The following is a 20,354-nucleotide window of genomic DNA, read 5'->3' on the forward strand; positions in this document are numbered from 1 at the left end:
ACTGCTGGATGCCCTATGCATCTGCAGGTACAGGAAGATAAAGAGAAAAGAAAGAGATACGAAGTTCTGACTGTCCTTGAGAATTTCATTAAAATAAATAGACCTGTCTGATCCCCCTCACCAACCAAATACACAGCACCAACATTAATATAACTTGATTATTTGTAATCAAGTAATTAATTGACCCTGCACACAATCCCCAAAGTCCACTGCCATTGCTACCCTTTCCTGACATCTCCTCACCAATCAGGAAGAAAAGGACACCCAGCAGTCTGACAAACATAGGGATGAAATGAGTTCCAAAGGTCCAAGGCCAGACCAGAGAGATCCCTGCCAGCCACAGAGTGTGGATAAAAATCAATTCTTTTTTAATTTAAAAAAGCCCAGATTTTGTTGTTTAAATTAAATACACGGTTTAAAAAAACTATTTAAAATTAACTTTGACATTGACGATGTATAATGAGTTTGGGCCTCAACATAACATATTAATCATTTAAATTAAATACAATAATAATATTAAGCAGTACGTTTGCTGCCAAATTTTAAAGAAAGTGAAATCGCTGACCTGGTGGAAATCACTGGTGTGAGTTAAAGCTCCTGAATTCACACATTCTGCACCGCACTGTAATAATCTTCATACAAAATATGGCTTGTAAATTAGCATTCGAAACCTAATCCTTGGCTGGTCAATAATACCATGGTGAGATGTATGTAGCAGCATTATAAGTAAAGTTATAAACGTAAGCTGAAATCACAATTCAAGTGTGTTTACCACAGAAGTCTGGGGAGTGGATAAACTTGTTTCTCAAAGATAAAGGACAAACTGATGCCTCTAGCCCAGTGTCAGCAAAGCTGATGGGCCATCACCTGTCTAGTGCCCATTCTTTGGCAAGGAAAAGGTCCAGGAACAAACAGTTCTGCATCTTAGCAAACAACAGCATGAAACCTCTTTCACCACACCGCACCTTGTCTCTGTCCTTCCAGCAGGAAGGACATTTATCTAGGGGTACCCCTCAGGAAAATGCATTTCGGGGGGGGGGGGGGGGGCCTGAACTATAAAAGCAAGGGGCAAAAACACCATAAGTTCTCTCTCCCTATCCACCATGCCCTCCTTCACCCAAAAAGATAAAAGCCTTTGGTCTTTGGGAGCAGAGCCTGAGAATTTGGTCAGCAGTGTTACTGGGAATATGTGGTAAGGGACTTCACCTGGAACCAAGGCTAGTCTGTTAAGTTTTATATTTGGAAGCATGTTATTGTTATTTCTCTGATAACTATTTATAGTTAACAGGCCCTAAGGGGCCATTCTGGCATCCAGGGATTCAGAGTATAGGGACACACCCTTAACCCCCTGCATTACAGCAGCTCTATACTGGCTGAGGATTCCCCAAAGCAGGGAGTGTCCTCATTGGGCCAGGTAATGTGGCATTAAGGCTGGTTAGCATTGCTGGCACTATGTGAAGTTGCTGGATCAGGGCCAAAGATCTGGCCTATGATCTATTTCAGTGGGTCCAGAATAATAAAGAGGAGAGTTTTGTCCTGAATGGTTCCCAGAAAAGTGTAATTTTACACTTAAAGGTGACTGGTACCGGAAACATAAATGGCCTTGTACCCCTCTTGTTTCTCTATGATGTATAAAAAAAGGCTTGAAAGTTGGAAGAGAGGGACAGAATCGGAGGGGGGGGGGATTTTTTTTTCTGCCTTTTATTTTATCTTAGAAATATCAGGAGTGACAAATCTGAGCTTCTCTGGTTTTGTTGGAGCAGTCCTTGGAGGGGTTGTATGTACAGTGAGTTTTCTCAGCCCTTAACCGAATAGGTGGTATGTTGATTCTCCAACTGCATTTTCGTTTCTCCAAGGGAAAACGGGAATAAATATACTCACCCACCTTTTGCAAAGAGCTTTAAGAGCTATGCGCAATGATCACTAAATAAGGTCAATGTATTAAGGATGAATTATTTTTATTCCTATTATGGAATATTCAGACAATCTGTAGCTGTGTCTGGTGAAAGGCATCAATACTGTTCCCTATTTCCCCATTGCCCCCCTTTTTCAGGTTCAGAATATCCTGTGCACATACAAACTGGGGGGTGGGAAATGCCCTTTTTTTTATTAGCAATAAAACTCTGTCTTTTTCTCCTGATTATCCACAGATTTATGGATCCATAATCATTCACGTCACAGACTCAGGGAGCCGGGGCTGAAACAGGATAATAGCCTTTAAATCCCCTTCTCTAAGCATTCAGATCTTCCCTGTCAGCAAGATTAAAGCGGTCAACAGCAGTCCCCATGTGTCTGTATCCCAGCCTGAGCTTTAACAACAACTGGAGGTGGTGGCTGGACAGTAGAGAAATGTGAAACTGCAGCTGTGTTTGATGCTCCAGAGGGAAAGAAAGAAGCATTGTTTGTCTCAGTGGTGGTGGCAGTGGGGATTGGTGTTCGTGGAGGCAAAGGAAGGAGAGGAGGAGGAGGAGGAGAGAGAAGCATCATGTTGAAGTTTAACCAAAGGAGACTGTTCCCATTCTCAGACTGTAAAGGAAGGGAAAGAGCTGCAACAAATACTGTTCCCACAGAAACCAATGCGGGAGAGGAGAAAGAAATAATGCGCTCACAGATGAAGGGTGGGGTTTCTGCTACTGCTCCATGGGCCTCTCAGTCTGTGCTACCTGTGGGAACTGAGGGGAACTACCACTATTATGTGGATGAGGAGGAGGAGGAGGAAGAAGAAGAGGAAGATGAAAGGCAACAGCAAAATCCCTCTCAGGAGGGAAGCAAGTTCTCAACACCCTTTCCCAACCCCCCTGCCTTCTCCTCCAGAACAGCAGCGTCTGCTTCTTCTATGCTGAACATAAATGTAGGTGGCAAAAGTTACCGCCTCACCTACCAGGCAGTGGCCATCTACCCCAAGACCCGTCTGGGCCGCTTGGCCACCTCTACCGATCGCCGTCGCCAGCTGGGTCTGTGCGATGACTATGCAGTTCAGGGGGATGAGTACTTCTTTGATCGGGACCCGGCTGTCTTCCAGCTGGTCTACAACTTTTACGCCTCTGGGGTGCTGCGGGTGCGAGATGAGCAGTGCCCACTCAGCTTCCTGGAGGAGCTGAGCTACTGGGGGGTGCGGCTCAAATATACGCCGCGCTGCTGCCGCATCTGCTTCGAGGAGCGGCGTGATGAGCTGAGCGAGCAGCTGAAGGTGCAGCGGGAACTGCGTGCCCAAGCAGAGTCCCAGGAGAGCGAGCAGCTCTTCCACCACATGCGCTACTATGGCCCCCAGCGCTGGCGCCTCTGGAACCTAATGGAGAAGCCCTTCTCCTCTGTCAGTGCCAAGGCTATGGGGGTGGCCTCCAGCCTTTTTGTACTCGTCTCTGTGGTGGCACTGGCTCTCAACACCGTGGAGGAGATGCAGCAGGTGGACAGGAAAAGCGGAGAGAGTCGCCCTATGCTGGAGCACGTTGAGACGCTGTGCATCGCCTTTTTCACCCTGGAGTATCTGCTGCGGCTGGTCTCCACCCCAGACCTGCGCCGCTTCGCGAGCAGCCCCCTCAATGCCGTGGATCTCATTGCCATCCTCCCACTTTACCTCCAGCTGCTGCTGGAGTGCTTTGCCGACGATGACCAGCCTCGGGGCCGGGGCTCTCAGCACGAGCATGACATTGAGAAGGTGGGACGGGTGAGCAAAGTAGGGCAAGTGCTGCGCATCATGCGCCTGATGCGGATCTTCCGCATCCTCAAGCTGGCCCGGCACTCCACAGGCCTGCGCGCCTTCGGCTTTACCCTGCGCCAGTGCTACCAACAGGTGGGCTGCCTCTTGCTCTTCATTGCCATGGGCATCTTCGCCTTCTCCGCCATGGTCTACTCTGTGGAGCACGACATCTCCAGCACCAACTTCACCAGCATCCCCCATGCGTGGTGGTGGGCTGCTGTAAGTAAATGCATTGCACTTTGCCAGGTAGCCATCGCTCCCTCCCCTGCTAGAGTTGCTGCCTGTCTTGAAAACAGGAGGGCCGTCCCAGATTTGTGAACATCTGTTCCGAATTCAGAGCTTTGCTTTTACAGGACATGCGCGCGCGCGCACGCACAGACACACACACACACACCTCTCTGCTGCAAGCTTACGTCGGTTACTGCATCAGGGGATAATCAGTGAAGCAGAGCTGGAAGTCGGTGGCTATGCCACACACTCCTGTTTCCACTGCTGCTCATTAAAGAAAGGGGGAGGACTTGTATGTGGGTGGGGGAAGTGTATCATTTCTTTCTAGTGTCAGCATTGCAGAGAAATGTACTGCTAGTAGTTTGTGATAAATATATTGTACAAGGTTTTTTCCCCCTTTTTTGGGGGGAGTTTGTAAAAGGCTGTGCTGACCCAGCATGACAAAAGATTGTTCTGATTTCATCGCTCAACATTTAAATCCTCCAACTTTATGGGAGTTGAAGTAGCTGCAGAGGTCTGACCCCGTAAAATATTTTCTAATGGGCAGTTCTCAAACAGTAGGTGGCATCTCTACAACACACTCAAAATGGCATTTTGTTGTTATTTATATAATATCAGTAGCAGACAAAAATAGATCAGGTGAGGTCTGAATGACTCAAGGGATTGGTAACTGGATACAGAGCCTTTTGCATCTAGGTCACTAGTTTCAATCTAGTATAGGTCAGTAGTGACAAGAAGTTGGTGACATGACATTTCATGGCTGTTTAGGAGGAATGAATAGGGGGTCTCGGGCTAGTTCCTAGTGGGCAGAGGTTTAGACTGCAAAATCACCAGTGGCATGGTTGCTGGTGGTCTTAGCTGAGAGGCCAGAGACTGATCTCACATGGAACCTGAGGGACCTTTTCATCTTTAGCATTTACCCTTGTGGATGAGGTTTGAGGCACAGGGGCAAGTCTACATGGGGAACCTTTCACAGCCATTGCCTGTGCTGTACTTGTGACTATACGGAGGAGGTCAATCTGTTGCCCAGCATTTCCCAAAATGTGGGACGCACTCTCTTAGGCTGAACCAGGGCCCATTTGCACAGACATAGGACAATACAGATTTTCCACATGCTGCCCTACTATCATGGCAGGGTTGAAGGCTTGCACGATTGCTTTCATTTTCCTGAAGTGGGGGCTCAAACTTCTGAAGTGTGGGAAAGGAATCCAATCCCACACCTGTGCCACCTCTGCAGAGTAATACAGTCACACAGAACCCTTACAGAGCACTAACGTTATTGTCTCAAACAATAGAGATGTCAAAATGATTGTTCTCTCCTTAACAGTGACCTGCAAAGGCTACAGCACCACTACTGACTTTACTCCTAGGTGCTGACTGAGTATTCCTAAAAGCCAAGCTAGGAGATCCTATGCATTAGCAGTGGCCCACAGATCCTTTCTTCTCAGCCGCAGAATTAAACATGCAGGGACTCAGGCTGGGAGTTGGGGAGAAAGAGGTTGTTCCTTTACGACGTGGTCTGCAGAATGAAAGCGCGAGAAGGCCACAGCTCTATTGTTATTCTGTGATAGCTGTGGCAGGACAGCATGGTGCATGCTAGATTGTCAGACTAGAGTGAGAAACAGACCACGTGGTAATATGGCTAGTGCTAAAAGAACAAAGGGTTCAAATCTCAGTTGCAGCCAGTATTGTCTGGGAGGAGCAGTTGTGGGGAGAAGGGGTGCAAAGGATCTGCTTGCAGTTCCCTGATTCTAGGGCCAGTCCTAGCCCCAGTGCATCCTTAGGGCTACTCCTTTTTACAGCAGCTGACTCTGGCCTCTAAGGAGCCACGGGTCAGCTGAGAATAGCCAAACTGCAAGTGTGCTGGCCACATCCGTGACAGACTCCCCAGACCGTGGGCTACAGCTGTGCATTCTTTTCTGACTCTCTGCCAGCTGTGGAAGCTCTAGCAGGGGATACCGAGCTCCTTTCCAGTCCCTTTGCATCACTCCAGCTACCAGCAGAAAAATTTAGCCCCATTATTTTTTAACTTCATGTGCTGAGTGCCCCTCTGAGCCTGGCTGTGGGGGTGCCCAGCACATATTGGAAAAATTACTGGAATGCAGCATTTTGCCTTTGCGGGGTCCCGTTTAATCAATAGACGTAGTACACCCAGAGGTTATAAATCTCATGCCGAACACGCCAGTGGAATATTATGACAGTAGACCTAGATCCATGGGTTCCCTTTGCTGCATATATCCAATCATTCATAGAGTTCGGAAGCAGTAAAAATACAGCCCAATCCTGCAAAGGCTAACTGATGCGAATAATCTTTATTCATCCAAGGATTCCCATTAGATTTAATGGGCTTCTGTAAAAAAAGGTTTGCACATAAGAGCAAAGATTTGCAGGACTGTCTTTAATGTGCAAATAGCAATTATGTGGCATGGATCTCTTTTACCCCCATGCATTATAGGAAAAAATTAAGAGATTCAGATAAGTTAAATAGTGGATAGTTTTGTCAGTCACACACACAAATGATTATTTCCTCAAAATTCTAACACAAGAGTGAATGTAAGAGGACTAGACCCTTAACACAGGATAAAAATCTTGTAGGGGCTATGGTAGATATGTATCTTGCTTTCAACTCAGTATTTGAAGATATTGATCCTGTATGATCATTCAATTCCAGTGACTGAAGTGCCATTAAACCAAATGCCTAATGCCTTTTATGGTACAGGAAGCACCAGGTACAGCCCCATGTAATCTACTGTTTCATTCATCTGAAATAACATTCTGTCTAAAAGGTGAGAGGCTGGCACACTGCCTGCCATAATGTTCAAAAATTAATTCAGTGCTACAATCACAAGAGCACTGGTTTCTGCTAGCATGTTTATTATTATCTCTCTCTCTCTCTCTCTCTCTCACACACACACACACACACACACACACACACACACACCCCACCCCAAAATGTATGTTGTAGACGCAGACTGGTAATGCCCACTTGGGATCTATGCTAGACCAAATGTTAGTGGGACGCTTGATGCAGTTCTAACTGTTGCAGTATTTCGTGTCAATGTAAAAGCCAGCATAACACCTCCACCATCGGTGTATGGTGGAGCAGGCAAAATATGCTACTGAATGAAGAGGGGCGGTCATTAAAGTCTCAGACGAGATACGGATAAAGAGAGGGCAGGATTCACACTTTCACGTAATATGGTGATGCCTAAAAATTATTTCCTGAACTTTAAAAATGATTTCGCTGAAACAGCTAGAGTTGTCACTGAGATCTGGTGTCAAAAGGTTTCCCAGTACCCAAACTTCAGTTAAAACACCCAGAGCAGTCCTATGCACTCATCCACCATCCTCTCTGTGCCTGTAACATGGCAGAATTTGAGCAGGAAAGATAATCACTCACTTGCTGACATACACTTCAAACAAAACAAACTTTTAAGCAGCTGAAAAGGCTCTTTGTTATTTACACATTTCCTTAGTCTTATTTTAAAAAAATCCATATTAAAATGAGTAATGGACTGTTCTTCTCAGAGGCAAGTGTTTTAAAATGTATTTTACTGCTAGAGGACACACCCCAAGTCTGGGTCCTGCTCTTCACCACATTCACCACTTTATGCACCAGACAGGTAAAGGTAAAATTCACTTCACACACACACTTCACCGCCAAGTTAGTGGACTGAAGTGAATGGGGGTGGGGGGTGAGGACCAGTCCATTCCTTAAAAACAGGGTAAGGGCACAAGGCTGCCGTGCAGCTTCAACCCAGCCTCTACTGCAGCTAGTTGCACAGAGTGGTAGGGTTACTGGATGGGTCAGGTCATAAATCTGTGTCCACTCCCTTGGACCTAACGCACACGACCATCTATGCAGACCTGCGTGTGGTTGGCTCAGGGATGCTGGCTGCAGCACACAGCAGAAGCCAGAGGACTTCCTAATTACAATCGTGGGGTTAATTATTTAAGGATAGTTTTTACACTTTGGGATGGTACCCGGGGGGCGGGGGCGGGGGGGAGAGAAGGGGAACAATGTAGAGCCAGTGTGTAATAATTCAGCTTTTAGTATACAAGTGTTCAAAATATCTTAACTGTGTTGAAAAGCTATATCCCCAGCTGGATAGATTAAAGAAAAGTATGTGCGCTCCTCTGTTTGGATAATGAATTACTATATTGATTTGCCTATAGGTCAGCATCTCTACAGTGGGCTATGGTGACATGTGTCCAGAAACTCACCTCGGGTGCCTGTTTGCTTTCCTCTGCATTGCTTTTGGAATAATTCTGAATGGAATGCCCATCTCCATCCTCTATAATAAATTCTCAGACTATTACAGCAAACTGAAAGCCTATGAGTATACAGCTGTAAGGAAGGAAAGAGGCAAGATTGACTTTACACGAAGAGCCAGGAAGAAAATGTCCGAGTGCTGTGGAGAAGGCCCATTATTTACCAAGATCTAGATACAATTAATGCTCCAGGAAATATAAAGGGACAGAGGAGCAGAAGGGGAAAGCAGAGAAAACATTATTACAACGGATCACCCAAGTCAAATAAAGATAAAGCAACAGCTCTAAAAGGAATAAGAAAATACTGAAAGCGAATCTCAAGCTTTTGTCTTTTAAAAAAATTACAGCTCTATTTTACTACAGTTTCTTCTCACCTTTTTGCTGGTGCTCATTATTAGAGCAGCAATGCGCCTGGTTTATATGTGTGACGCCAGTATCGATGGCGCTCGATGAATTAGCCAGCCAGAGACTCTGAGTTGTACAGCTGACTCAGGGCTGTAATGCCATGCCCAATATACATCCTACAGTAATGACCCACCATGGCCAAACCAAAGGAAACTGAGCAATATATTGCTACTCAGCAATAGGCAGGATGACTCTTAACCTCAAAAATTAAACAGATGTAGAAGGGGGAAAGGCAATATATTGCTTTGCTGTGCAGAAATAGGTTAGGTATTAGGCTTTTAAACATGGAGAGGACACAGATAGTATGTACCCGCTATAGCTACATCAGTTGCTTTCACATATAAACAACATCTTTCTTAGGTTTTTGGACATTATTTGTGCTATAACACATAGTTCATGGTTCGATTTGCCAATATTATTTTTTAATGCAGCCTTGCAAAATTGTACTTGCTTCCTTGCTCAGAGCGAGTAACTTTAGGTGTGAGGAAAATGTTGATTTTATTCTTTTTGGTTTTGTTTTTTCAATTAATATCCTCCATAATGGCAAAGAACTGGTGAGTAAGTTTGGGTAAATGTTTGTGATATATTTCTAAGCCCATTTTAATGCAAAAATCTGTTTAAGAATGCAGATGTAAACTAAATGTACTTTATATGAGCAACAGTGTTTAATGTGAATATCTTCTATTAGTGTGTTAAGAACAATATGGGTTAGTTGTGGTTCAGATCTAAGTTAAAATAAAGTTCTCAAAAACAGCCAAAATGGAGTGAGAGGAACATAAGAACGGCCATACTCGGTCAGACCAAAGGTCCATCTAGCCCAGTAGCCTGTCTTCTGACAGTGGCCAATGCCAGGTGCTTCAGCGGGAATGAACAGGCAATCATCAAGTGATCCATCCATTGTTTCCCATTCCCAGCGTCTGGCAAACAGAGGCTAAGAACACCATCCCTGCCCATCAGAAGGGAAAGGACATGGTTAGCTAATAGGGCATGTTCATCCTCAGGATTTTATCAATAGGTCTTCCAGTAGTTTTGAAAATATAATAGTAAGACAAGAAGCATTTGAATTTGTTTCAATATTGATAAAATCATAATAAATGGGGATATGAGTATACATTGATCCTCCTGATAGAATCGTGTACCTACTGAGGATCTAATTCTGTCACCCCAGGTCACATTCAGTAGTATTTTATTCCATGAGAACATCATTTGAAATCAATGGGATTATTTGCATAACAAGGTCTATTCTAATGCCCCATTAGTAAGAATAGCAGAATCTGACTCTAAATTAGCTATAGCCAAAATCAAGTGGACATAGGGTTTCATTGTTTTAGTTCACTGGGAACATTCTTTTCACATAAGACAAATCATAGGGGGGTGTTAAAATAGGAATGAGGGCAATGATCTGAAAGCTAGAAATGTTATTTGTATGCCTTCACATAGGGCTTAAAATGGGGAAAGTGGTCAGCTCTTTCGAGGAAATAATGATGACTGATGCCATCAAGGGCTGCTATTCAGCACAGCAGTCATTTCATAGCAAAATAACCTGACAGGGGATGTGTATTTTAAATGGGTCGGCTTTTGCTTGTTGTTTGCTGTTTGCATTGTACTGCTGAATGTAAGTTGCCAAGTTCAAGTCTTACAGTGACACTGGAGACCTCAGTGTGAGGCAGTCTCTCAGACAGCTGAGAAACACAAGGGAAGGGCATTAACTCTGCCATAGCCATGAAAATTTAACCGTGGTGTTAAGCAGAAAGAACTATTTTTCTGTCAAAGGAGAAGTCAATTAGCAACCCAGTTGCTTTTCTTACTCTCGCTCATCAGACAAACCTGTTATAACCTCACCTCTCAACTCTCACTTCAAAAACCGTATTCAGAGCACCAGCGCCGGCGATAGGGGAAATAGCGCTCTGGGTGAATTTGTATTTTGGTGCGCCCTGGTTCCCATTGCCACCCAGCCTCTACTGCTTGCCCAGGCTCCCCACAACAGGTCAGCAGTCCAAGGGGAGGCCCAGCAACTAGAGAGCACCAGAGGGGTATGGTGGCAGGGGAGTATGGTGACCTGAGAGCCCCAGAAAAGGGCGGGAGTGGGCAGGAACCAGAGGCGTACAGAGTCTCACTGGTGTGGGGATGTGAGGGGCAGGGGGTAGAGCGTCATGGGGGCGCCAAAAGGGCAGATCTCTCCCCACACCCCAATACTGAGCATCCCCCTTCAAGTGCTCCTGCCCAGTCCCAGGGAAGGTGGGTTATTGGAGGATGGAGGAGGTTCAAATGCAAATGTCCTAGCACACTGAAGGTAGCTCAGGTGGGTGGTGATGGTGGAAGGTTCATGCCCAAAAATATCTCCAACCTGCTGCACTACCACCTCCCTTTGGGATAAGCACAAAAAAGGGGGAGCCCCTGAGAACTAGGGACAATGGGAAGATGGGGGGTCAGAAAAACAGCATGGGGGAACTGCAACGACCTGGGGGGACACCCTGAGAACTGGGGACAATGGGAACTAAGGGGCGGGGGGGAAGGCCTCTTGAGAGCTAGGGTGGGCTAGGACTTGGAGGCACAGGGAGGGAACCCTCCTGGGAGCTAGATGGACATGGAGGAGGACTAAGGGGACAGGGAGCCCCCTCCCGGGAGCTTGAGGGATGGGGACCTGGATGCACAGGGAGGGGCCCCCTGGGACCTGGCTAGGCATCGAGCAGGGTCGGGGGCACAGGGAGGGACCCCCCCCCAGGAGATGGGTGGGGCACAGACCTGGAGGCACAGGGAAGGCCCCGCACCGCAAGCTAGGAACACTGGGATCTGGGGGCACAAAGAGGGATCCTTGGGAGCTGCAGGGGCTGGGACCTGGGGACACATGCATGGGACTACTGGGAGCTGTGGGGGGGCTGGGCCCCAGAGGCACAGGAGGGGGCTCCTAGGAGCTGAGCGGTGGGGACCTGGAGGCACAGGGAAGGCCCATCTCAGAGCTGGTAGGCATGGAGGGGGTTGGAGGCACAGGGAGACTGCCCTAACCACTAGGCTAAAAGCTGTGAGGGAGGGCCTCATCCTACTCATGTTCCCCCTGGCCATTTTGTGTAAGCTCATAGATGGGGCCAAGTCGGTAGGTGAGCTCTGAACACACTTACTGGATCAGGCCCCACAGGAAGAGTCCTGCAAATCCGCGGGTATCTGCTGTATATCCGTGACCTGTTTCTGCAGATACCAGTGCAGATGCAGCTTCAAATTTTGTATCCACGCAGGGCTCTGATGGTAAGAGCCAGGTTGGCAGCTGTGAAGAACTGCGGTGCAGATCCTCCACCTGCCCTCAGCAGAGGGCCTGTGAGGGGCAGGGATACAGGCCGGGGGCTGCTCGGGCTCCCTGCCCAGGACAGGTGGAGGGTCAACCCCAGTTCCACACAGCTGCCCACCTGGCTCTTACCGTGGCCGGGCTGTGGCTCTGAGCCTCCTCCCCTGCTGGCCGCAGCCTGGTAGGGGAGAACTGCGCTGGCAGCTGTGGGAAGCCTGGGTTCCTCCACTTGTCCTGGGCAGGGGGACAGGGACACTGGGTGGCGGGGGCAGGGACACAGGCTGGGGCCTGCTCGGGCCTGTCATCCAGGGCAGGTGGAGGATCCCCCACAGCTCCCCACAGCTGCCCACCTAGCTCTTATCATGGTCGGACTGTGGCTCTGAGCTGACCCCCGGCTGGAGCCAGGTTGGGGAGAGCCATGTGGGGAACCTGGGTCCCTTGCCCTGGGTGGGGTGGGGCTGAGGAGCAGCGACACTGGGCGGGGAAGCTAGGGGCAGGGATAGGGACCGGGGGCTGCTCGTCCCTCCCTCTCCCTGCCCAAGGCAGGCGGAGGGTCCACCAAGACTCCCTACAGCTGCCAGCGCATCTCTTCCTGACCAGGTTCCGGGGAGGGGGGATGCCTTCGAGCCTCAGTCTGGCCCCCGGTGTAGAGCCCTGCAAATCTGCAGAAATCCACATATGCAGATATCTGCAGATAATTTTTGTGGATCGAATGCAGATACACAGACTAATTAGGCAGAGGAAGTAGCACTTAGGCACTTAAATCCTTGTGTGAATCTAGCCCTAGGTGCATACATATAAAAAGCCTTCATTATTCTCACCTCCTCTTCCACATTCACAAAGGCCTCCGTATGTGTACTCAGTGCACTAAGCTTACTAAAATGAAAGTCAAGTACAGTATGTCAAGGAACTTAAAATCATCTAGTGCAACCTTAGTTATTTGTCCACCATGAAGAAAACAGTAGTTGGATAACCAAAGGAATGTTCAATGCATGTAGTAGACATCAGCGGAAATACTAGGAGGGACAGAGCATGAGACCTTAGCTAGAAGTCCTTGTTTTGTGTAAGAGGGAGTTTGGGATAGTTAAGGGTGTTTCTTTTTTCATGGCATTGTGAAATTAAAATTCTGTCCTGTTAATGTGCCATGTTTGAGTTTGTTGCATTTTAAGCGATTACAGATACTAATGAGCCCTTGAGGGAGACCAAAAATCCATTCTTTCCATATGTTTCAATGCAGGTTTAGTGAAGATCTTGACTCCAGCATTCAAGGGAGCAGCCAGTGTTCAAGATGGACTGGTCTCATCCATTAGAACAATTAATTATTGTTTTCCCCCCCTCCCTTATTTTAGCGCTGCAGGATTAAAAGGCAAGGCAGACCTCCCAAGGGTGAGCCCCCAACATTAAGGATTAAAAGAAAGCTGCATTGGAAAGAGCTTTTGTACAGATGCTTGTCTGAAAAGTTCATCACGCTATAGATACAATTAAGCATCTAAGTTTATTTTTCTAATGTAGAAATATAGCTGTTGAAGGGGCAACCAAAGAATAATAATTTAATGGGAATCTGGTACTACTCCCATGCCTCCAAGGCAAGTAGTAATTTTTTTATCTTAAACTAGGCAGTTTTAGGTTTAAGAATCATAAAAAGAGTTATCTAAAAAAGTTCAAATTTTTAAAAAATGAAGGGACTTTATTAAAACCCAAGATAATGGAAACCGCTTCTGCTCACTTCAGCTAGCTTTAAAAAGATCTTTAGATGTTTTGGTAACTGAGTTTGTTCTATTATTATGTACCTTAAAATATATATGTGCCGTGCTTATCTGTTATTTACATAACCTTTATTAACTTCCTTATTCAATAGTAGAGAAATTGTACAATATATAACAGTCATTCAGGACTTTAGCTTGGATTGGTAAAAGAACAATCAGAGGCACTATGTTGTTGTTGTTTTTTTAAATGTATCTTGGAATGTTATTTAAAATAATTTAATAAAAATAGTCTGAGTAACCTAAAAATAATCCAGGTGTCCTTAGACAGGGGATTACCAAACACCTCATTATAAAGCTACGACAGTTGATGTTCAGTTCCACTCCATAAAGTGATTTGGTAAGAATAGCAGTGTGAGGTTCCATATTTACTGTCTCAGTAAATTCCACATCTAGTTTGCTCAGTTTACAAGCAAAAGAATTTTTTCCTCCCTTAACTGCTGCCCAAGCAAACCCAGGCTGGGATCTGAAAGTCAGGTTGTGCTCTTTCCTTCCCATCCATCGTTACCAGTAATAAAGATTTTGCACGCTAAGTTTTCTCCTCATTGTGTAATCCTATTGCCTTCATTGGTTTTGGTAGGTGACACTGGCTGGAATATATCCATTGCTAATTGACCGTCCGCAGGCACAGCCGCCCGCAGCTCCCAGTGGCCGCGGGTCAATGTAAACAAACTGTCGTGTGGCCTGCCAGTGGATTACGGTGACAGGCCTCAGGTTGCCCACCACTGCTTTAAGGCAACAGCATATGCTGGAAGCGGGTTGAAACCATAACTAAGAGCACTGCACAGTTAACGCCCGATTTTAGCCTATCCCACTACTGTCGAAACAGAAAACCCTATGACCTGGGTTTGAAGATGCTTTAAGCCAGGAGTTAGCACAACAAAATTTTTGGTGGCCTTAGAGTGCAACTCTTGCTGGTGGCCGCTATGAAAATTTTTCCTAAAATACTTAATTAACTTTAGAAAAAACATAAACATATAGATGTCCAAATCATTGTAATCTATCTATGTAGGGTTTTTTTTGCAGACTTAATAATAAAAATAATGTACAGTTGTCTCTGTTATTTACTAGATCTAAACAGAATAGAAACATAGATAAGGTGCTTTGCCTGTTCTTGTCTTATTGTTTCTTTTGCATTTTTTGGTTGCATTTTTGTTTTAGACTTGCTAGCTACTAAGTCTGCTGCTGTAAAAAATGATATTTTTATGTTTATTAATATCACTTTTCACAGCAGCAGACTTGTTAGCTAGCTGGGAGGCAGTGAAACGTGATATTAACAAACATACAGATATCACTTTTCACAGCAGACTTACTCAGCCAGGGCAAGCTCAGGCACAAATTAAGGGCTTGTCCACACTACCCGCCAGATCGGCGGGCAGCGATCGATCCAGCGGAGGTCGATTTATCACACCTAGTCTAGACGCGATAAATAGACTGCTCAGTGCTCTCCCGTCGACTCCGGTATTCCACCAGAACGAGGAGCGCAAGCAAAGTTGACGGGAGAGCGTCAGCTGTCGACTTACCACAGTGAAGACACCGCGGTAAGTAAATCTAAGTACATCAACTTTAGCTACGCTATTCATGTAGCTGAAGTTGCATATCTCAGATCGACCCTGCGCAGTAGTGTAGACAACCCCTAAGCCTTGAATGAGGAGGTAGAGAGGGAGGCAATGGGAGCCAGGGGTGATGGGGGATGGAGCCCACCTGGCCCTGCGGCTGGGGGGCCTGAGCCTGTGGATTGAGCCTGCCTGGAGCCTGCTGCCTGCCACCCCCAGGGCTGAAGCCAGAAGCCAGAGCCCCACCGCCCCCGGAAAGGTAGGGAACTCACACCAGCTGTCTGCTCCTCCAGTGTTTATGGCTCCAGAAGGAGGCAGGACCCAACGCTGTCCTCCCCCTCCCACCGAATCACTACCCAGAAGGCTGTGGTCACAAGAAAAGCCTCTGGTGGCCGCATGCAGCCATGGTGGCCACAGTTATGAAATGCTGCTTTAAGCCAAGTCTTGCTTATCTAGGAGTTGGGTTAGAGCCTGACTCTGCTTTAACTTAGACTGGAACTCGCATGTTGCAGTGACGGCACAGGGAAAAATCCCCCTAGTGCTAATAGACCTCCAAACTCCTTCCAACAATTCCCCAATGAAAGGCAGAGAAGTTCTCCTGCAATTGACACAACTGACTGGGAAAGAATCATAGAGCATCTCAGCATAAAGAACCAAGGGATATGCCCACAGCTATGTGAGCGTGGGCAGAAATAGTGAGGACACAGTCACCAGGCAGGACTTTGCAGTGGAGACACTCATCACTGGGCTAGGGCTAGTCCAGGTGCCAATCACTCGAGTTAACTGTGGAGTGTAGCTATAACCAAAGGGTCAGAGCCTGCAACAGAATCGATGTGAGCATATCTCTGTGCCTGCCTGGAGCCCCACTGAAGTCAAGGGGACTCCATGCGGGGGCAAGAGTCTGCTCAGGTAGATCTAGTGTCTGGATCCTGTCCTCAGTGCTTAAAACATAGCAGCCTTTTTATATATTTTATTATATACTGGATAAACAAATGAAAAAATGTTCTGACAGGTCAGGAAGATTTGCTTTATATAATATCTTATCATCATGTACACATAGCTATAACACTGACTGTAGTGGTATGGGGGCGCTATCCTCATCTTATTGCACAAGTGCTAGGGCAGGAGTTCCTGGAGAATATTTAGGCAAAGTATTTTGTGTTGAGAACAGTGGACAACTGTCATCAAAAGGCTAATGGGTGAGTGTGTCTGATTTCCCTCTTCTGCCACTACTCCTGTCCTGCTAAAACAGAAGACAAATACATGAGCATATTTACCAACAGCAACTCCACTTAAAGTCCCTGTTCTGTTTTCCATATTTATTCAATCAGTGGTGACGCTACTAAAAAGTAACTTTTTAACCTGCATTGTAAAGTCCACACTGTTACCACACTGAATTAGATGAACCCTCAGTCTAATTCTATATACATTACACCAGAGATGAATTTCCCCATTCTTTTTACTTGCATAAGACAATGTCAATGCCTAAATACTTCCCAAAAGTCACTGCACAAAACAGCACTGATTCCAGGCACTGGTCCCAGGGAACTTCAGGGATTTGTTTAATATTCAGCTTGCATGTTTCAAAAAGATCAGTGAATGTTTTTACAATTTCACTGCCAATTTTTCTCCTTTAAGGCCAGAGTCCACATTTCCAAGTTTAAAAGGAAGTGTAGATAACATAAAAAAGTGCCAAAACCCAATTAATAAAAGAAAGAAAGAAACAAACAAAAAACACCACAACTGACCAGTGAATGAGGGCACAAGCTAAAGTTACTTTAATGGTAGGTTGAACATACTAAGCTTTAGACCAGCTTCACTAATCTTCATCTTTTTGCTGATGGGATTAACAGGCAGCGAACAATGCACATTCTCAAAATCACAAACATGTGTTTCTCTGCTTTAAAACAAGATATGGCTGGAGCCAAATGGCAAGCTCAGGAGCTGTAATGGAATGGTGGATCAGAAAGCCAAAATGAGCTGGCTGTCTGGGTAAATTCTTATTTTGCTGCATGGGGGCTATATGAATTTGTAAGTCTCCATGCACTGGAAGCAGAACAAAATCCTTTACGACAGTGTTGATTTAATGTAAACCTCTTATCTGCTCTCCCAAGCACCCAGCATCCAAAATGCAGTGCTTTTAGCATCCATTGCTCAGACAAATTATGCCTCTCTGAACACTTTCAATGGCTACCTCTTGTCTTCTGCATCAAGCTCAGCCTTCTCATCCTCCCCTTCAGAGTCCTAGAAGCCTAGAAGCTGTTTCTGGGGTGCGGAACGGTGTCGAAACAGGTAGGCACTAGCCTGCCTTAGCTGGGCAGCACCGCCGATGGGACTTTTAACGTCCCGGTCGGTGGTGCTGACCAGAGCGACCCAGTGCCTGACATGTGGCGACCCAGTCCTGGGTCGCGACCCGAAGTTTGAAAAACACTCCCCTAGGCCCCTCTGCACAGTTTGGGTGTGATTTATGTTTTCATCTGTTTAAGCTCTCAAGTTATTTCATATTAGGGAATAAATTTTAAGATACAGATCCCTGCATGGACCTTGCCTATACTGGGAAAAACACCATGCTAAAATTAGGGCTATCAAGGGATTAAAACAATTAATCATGATTAATCGCATTGTTAAACAATAATAAAATAGCATTTATTTAAATATTTTTGGATGTTTTATACATTTTCAAATATATAATTTCAATTACAACACAGAACACAAAGTGTACAATGCTCACTTTATATTTATTTTTGATTACAAATATTTGTTCTATAAAAAACAAAAATAGTATTTTTCAATTCACCTCATACAAGTAATGTAATACAATAACTTTATCATGAAAGTTGAACTTACAAATGTTGAATTATGTACAAAAATAACTGCATTAAAAAATAAAACAATGTAAAACTTCAGAGCCTACAAGTCCACTCAGTCCTACTTCTTATTCAGTCAAATCGCTAAGAAACAAGTTTGTTTACATTTACAGGAGATAATGCTGCCTGCTTCTTGTTTACGTCACCTGAAAGTGAGAACAGGCATTCCCATGGGACTTTTGTAGCCGGTATTGCAAGGTATTTATGTGCCAGATATGCTAAACATGCGTATGCACCTTCATGCTTTGGCCACCATTCCAGAGGACATGCTTCCATGCTCGTTAAAAAATGTGTTAATTAAATTTGTGACTGAACTCCTTGGGGGAGAATTGTATGTCCCCTGCTCTGTTTTATCCACATTCTGCCATTTATTTCATGTTATAGAAGTCTCAGATGCTGACTCAGCACATGTTCATTTTAAGAACACTTTCACTGCAGATTTGACAAAATGCAAAGAAGGAACCAATGTGAGATTTCTAAAGATAGCTACAGCACTCGACCCAAGGTTTAAGAATCTGAAGTGCCTTCCAAAATCTGAGAGGGATGAGGTGTGGAGTATGCTTTCAGAAGTCTTAAAAGAGCAACACTCTGATGCAGAAACTACAGAACCTGAACCACCAAAAAAGAAAATCAACCTTCTGCTGGTAGCATATCTCACTTTCTGGTGATATTGTAAATACGCAGCAGGCAGCATTATCTCCCATAAATGTAAACAAACTTGTTTGTCGTAGCAATTTGGCTGAACAAGAAGTAGGACTGAGTGGACTTGTAGGCTCTGAAGTTTTACATTGTTTTGTTTTTGAGTGCAGTTATGTAACAAAAAAAAAATCTACATTTGTAATTTGCACTTTCATGATGAAGAGATTGCACTACTGATTATAATTGAAATCAATATATTTGAAAATGAGTAGAAACACATCCAAAATACTTAATAAATTTTAATTGGTATTCAATTGTTTAACAATGTGATTAAAACTGAGATTAATTGCGATTAATTTTTTAAACCGCGATTAATTTTTTTGAGTTAATCATGTGAGTTAACTGCGATTATCGACAACTCTAACATAAAACTAAATATTTTCCCTACCATACTGTTTAAATCTGAATGTATAGTAGTATAGTAAATGAAACAATGAATTCACACTACTCTTTTGGGTAATGTTGATCAGTAGTTTGGCTCTTGAACCACTGAGATCTGAGCGTCACTGACCTAGAAGGAGAATCATTTTTCCTCTGGCTAGGTGTTTTAACACAAATAAGAGCTCTAAATTCCTGAAATATTCTTGTGAGTTATAAGCCATCTTCTACTGTATTAGAAAAACAACTTAACAGTACACACTGAATATTGGCAATATTGTAAGTTACATTATCTAACATGAGTGGCTTACCAGGTACAATATTTCAGAGAGGGAAGAACAAGGAAATACTATCAAAATCCTTTTTATACTCAAGGTCTTTTAATCACCATGTCTATCAATCTCCATCTCCACACAAAGGAGGTCCCACAGCAGACGAGGAAATTAACAACATGGTGTCTGTTAAATTAGTTTCACCAGGGATCAGGAAAAATTACCCCCCTCCCCCAGTGTCAAATCCTTTTTCTTTATAAATAAGTTATGATTTACATATTCCATATGACTAGTTCTTTAACCCTCAAAAAAGCCCCTTTCATAACAGATGTGAAAATCTTCCTCCCCATCTCAATCAGTTTTCAGTGGTGTTGTGTGACACTAACAGAAGTTTGACCTGTTTCTCTTGTGAAAACAGTAGAAATTTTAGCATAACCAAAACAACATTTTATTGCAGTGCCCAGAGGCCCCTTTATGTTAGCTGCTGTAAACACTTGGTAAGAGACAGTCCTTGCTCCAAAGAGCTTGTACTCCAACTTTCCTTGGTAGCTGCCAGTAGACGTTCTAATAAAAACCAAACACTCGAAAACAAAAACAAGCTTCAAGCCAAGTGGTCATATTTGCATGGGATACAAAAGGAGGACTAACCTAATAGGAATTCAGGAGAAAGAATTGAGTGAAAGTGTCTCTAGATAAGTTTCAGAGTAACAATCAACTCCGGTTTGAATAAGGACTGGGAATGGCTGAGCCATTACAAACGTTGACTATCTCCCCTTGTAAGTACTCTCACACTTCTTATCACACTGTCTGTACTCGGCTAGCTTGATTATCACTTCAAAAGTTTTTTTTTTTCTTTTTTTTTTCTCTTAATTAATTGGCCTCTCAGAGTTGGTAAGACAACTCCCACCTGTTTATGCTCTCTGTATGTGTTTAT

General features: G+C 44.7%; 1 protein-coding gene across 1 annotated transcript in view; it reads left to right on the plus strand.

Annotated features, from left to right (window-relative positions):
* KCNV2 (potassium voltage-gated channel modifier subfamily V member 2) overlaps positions 1-9,351 on the plus strand; it is a 43,739-nt gene extending 34,388 nt beyond the window's left edge. Inside the window, exons 3-4 of the mRNA XM_054031245.1 lie at positions 2,151-3,919; positions 8,105-9,351. Coding sequence (XP_053887220.1) covers positions 2,486-3,919; positions 8,105-8,374 — 1,704 coding nt within the window. The 5' untranslated portion in view covers positions 2,151-2,485 and the 3' untranslated portion in view covers positions 8,375-9,351. The remainder of the gene's footprint in view (positions 1-2,150; positions 3,920-8,104) is intronic.
* The last annotated feature ends 11,003 nt before the right edge of the window (positions 9,352-20,354 follow it).

The sequence above is a fragment of the Malaclemys terrapin genome, chromosome 6, assembly GCF_027887155.1.
Source record: "Malaclemys terrapin pileata isolate rMalTer1 chromosome 6, rMalTer1.hap1, whole genome shotgun sequence".
In the NCBI taxonomy this organism is placed as follows: Eukaryota; Metazoa; Chordata; order Testudines; family Emydidae; genus Malaclemys; species Malaclemys terrapin.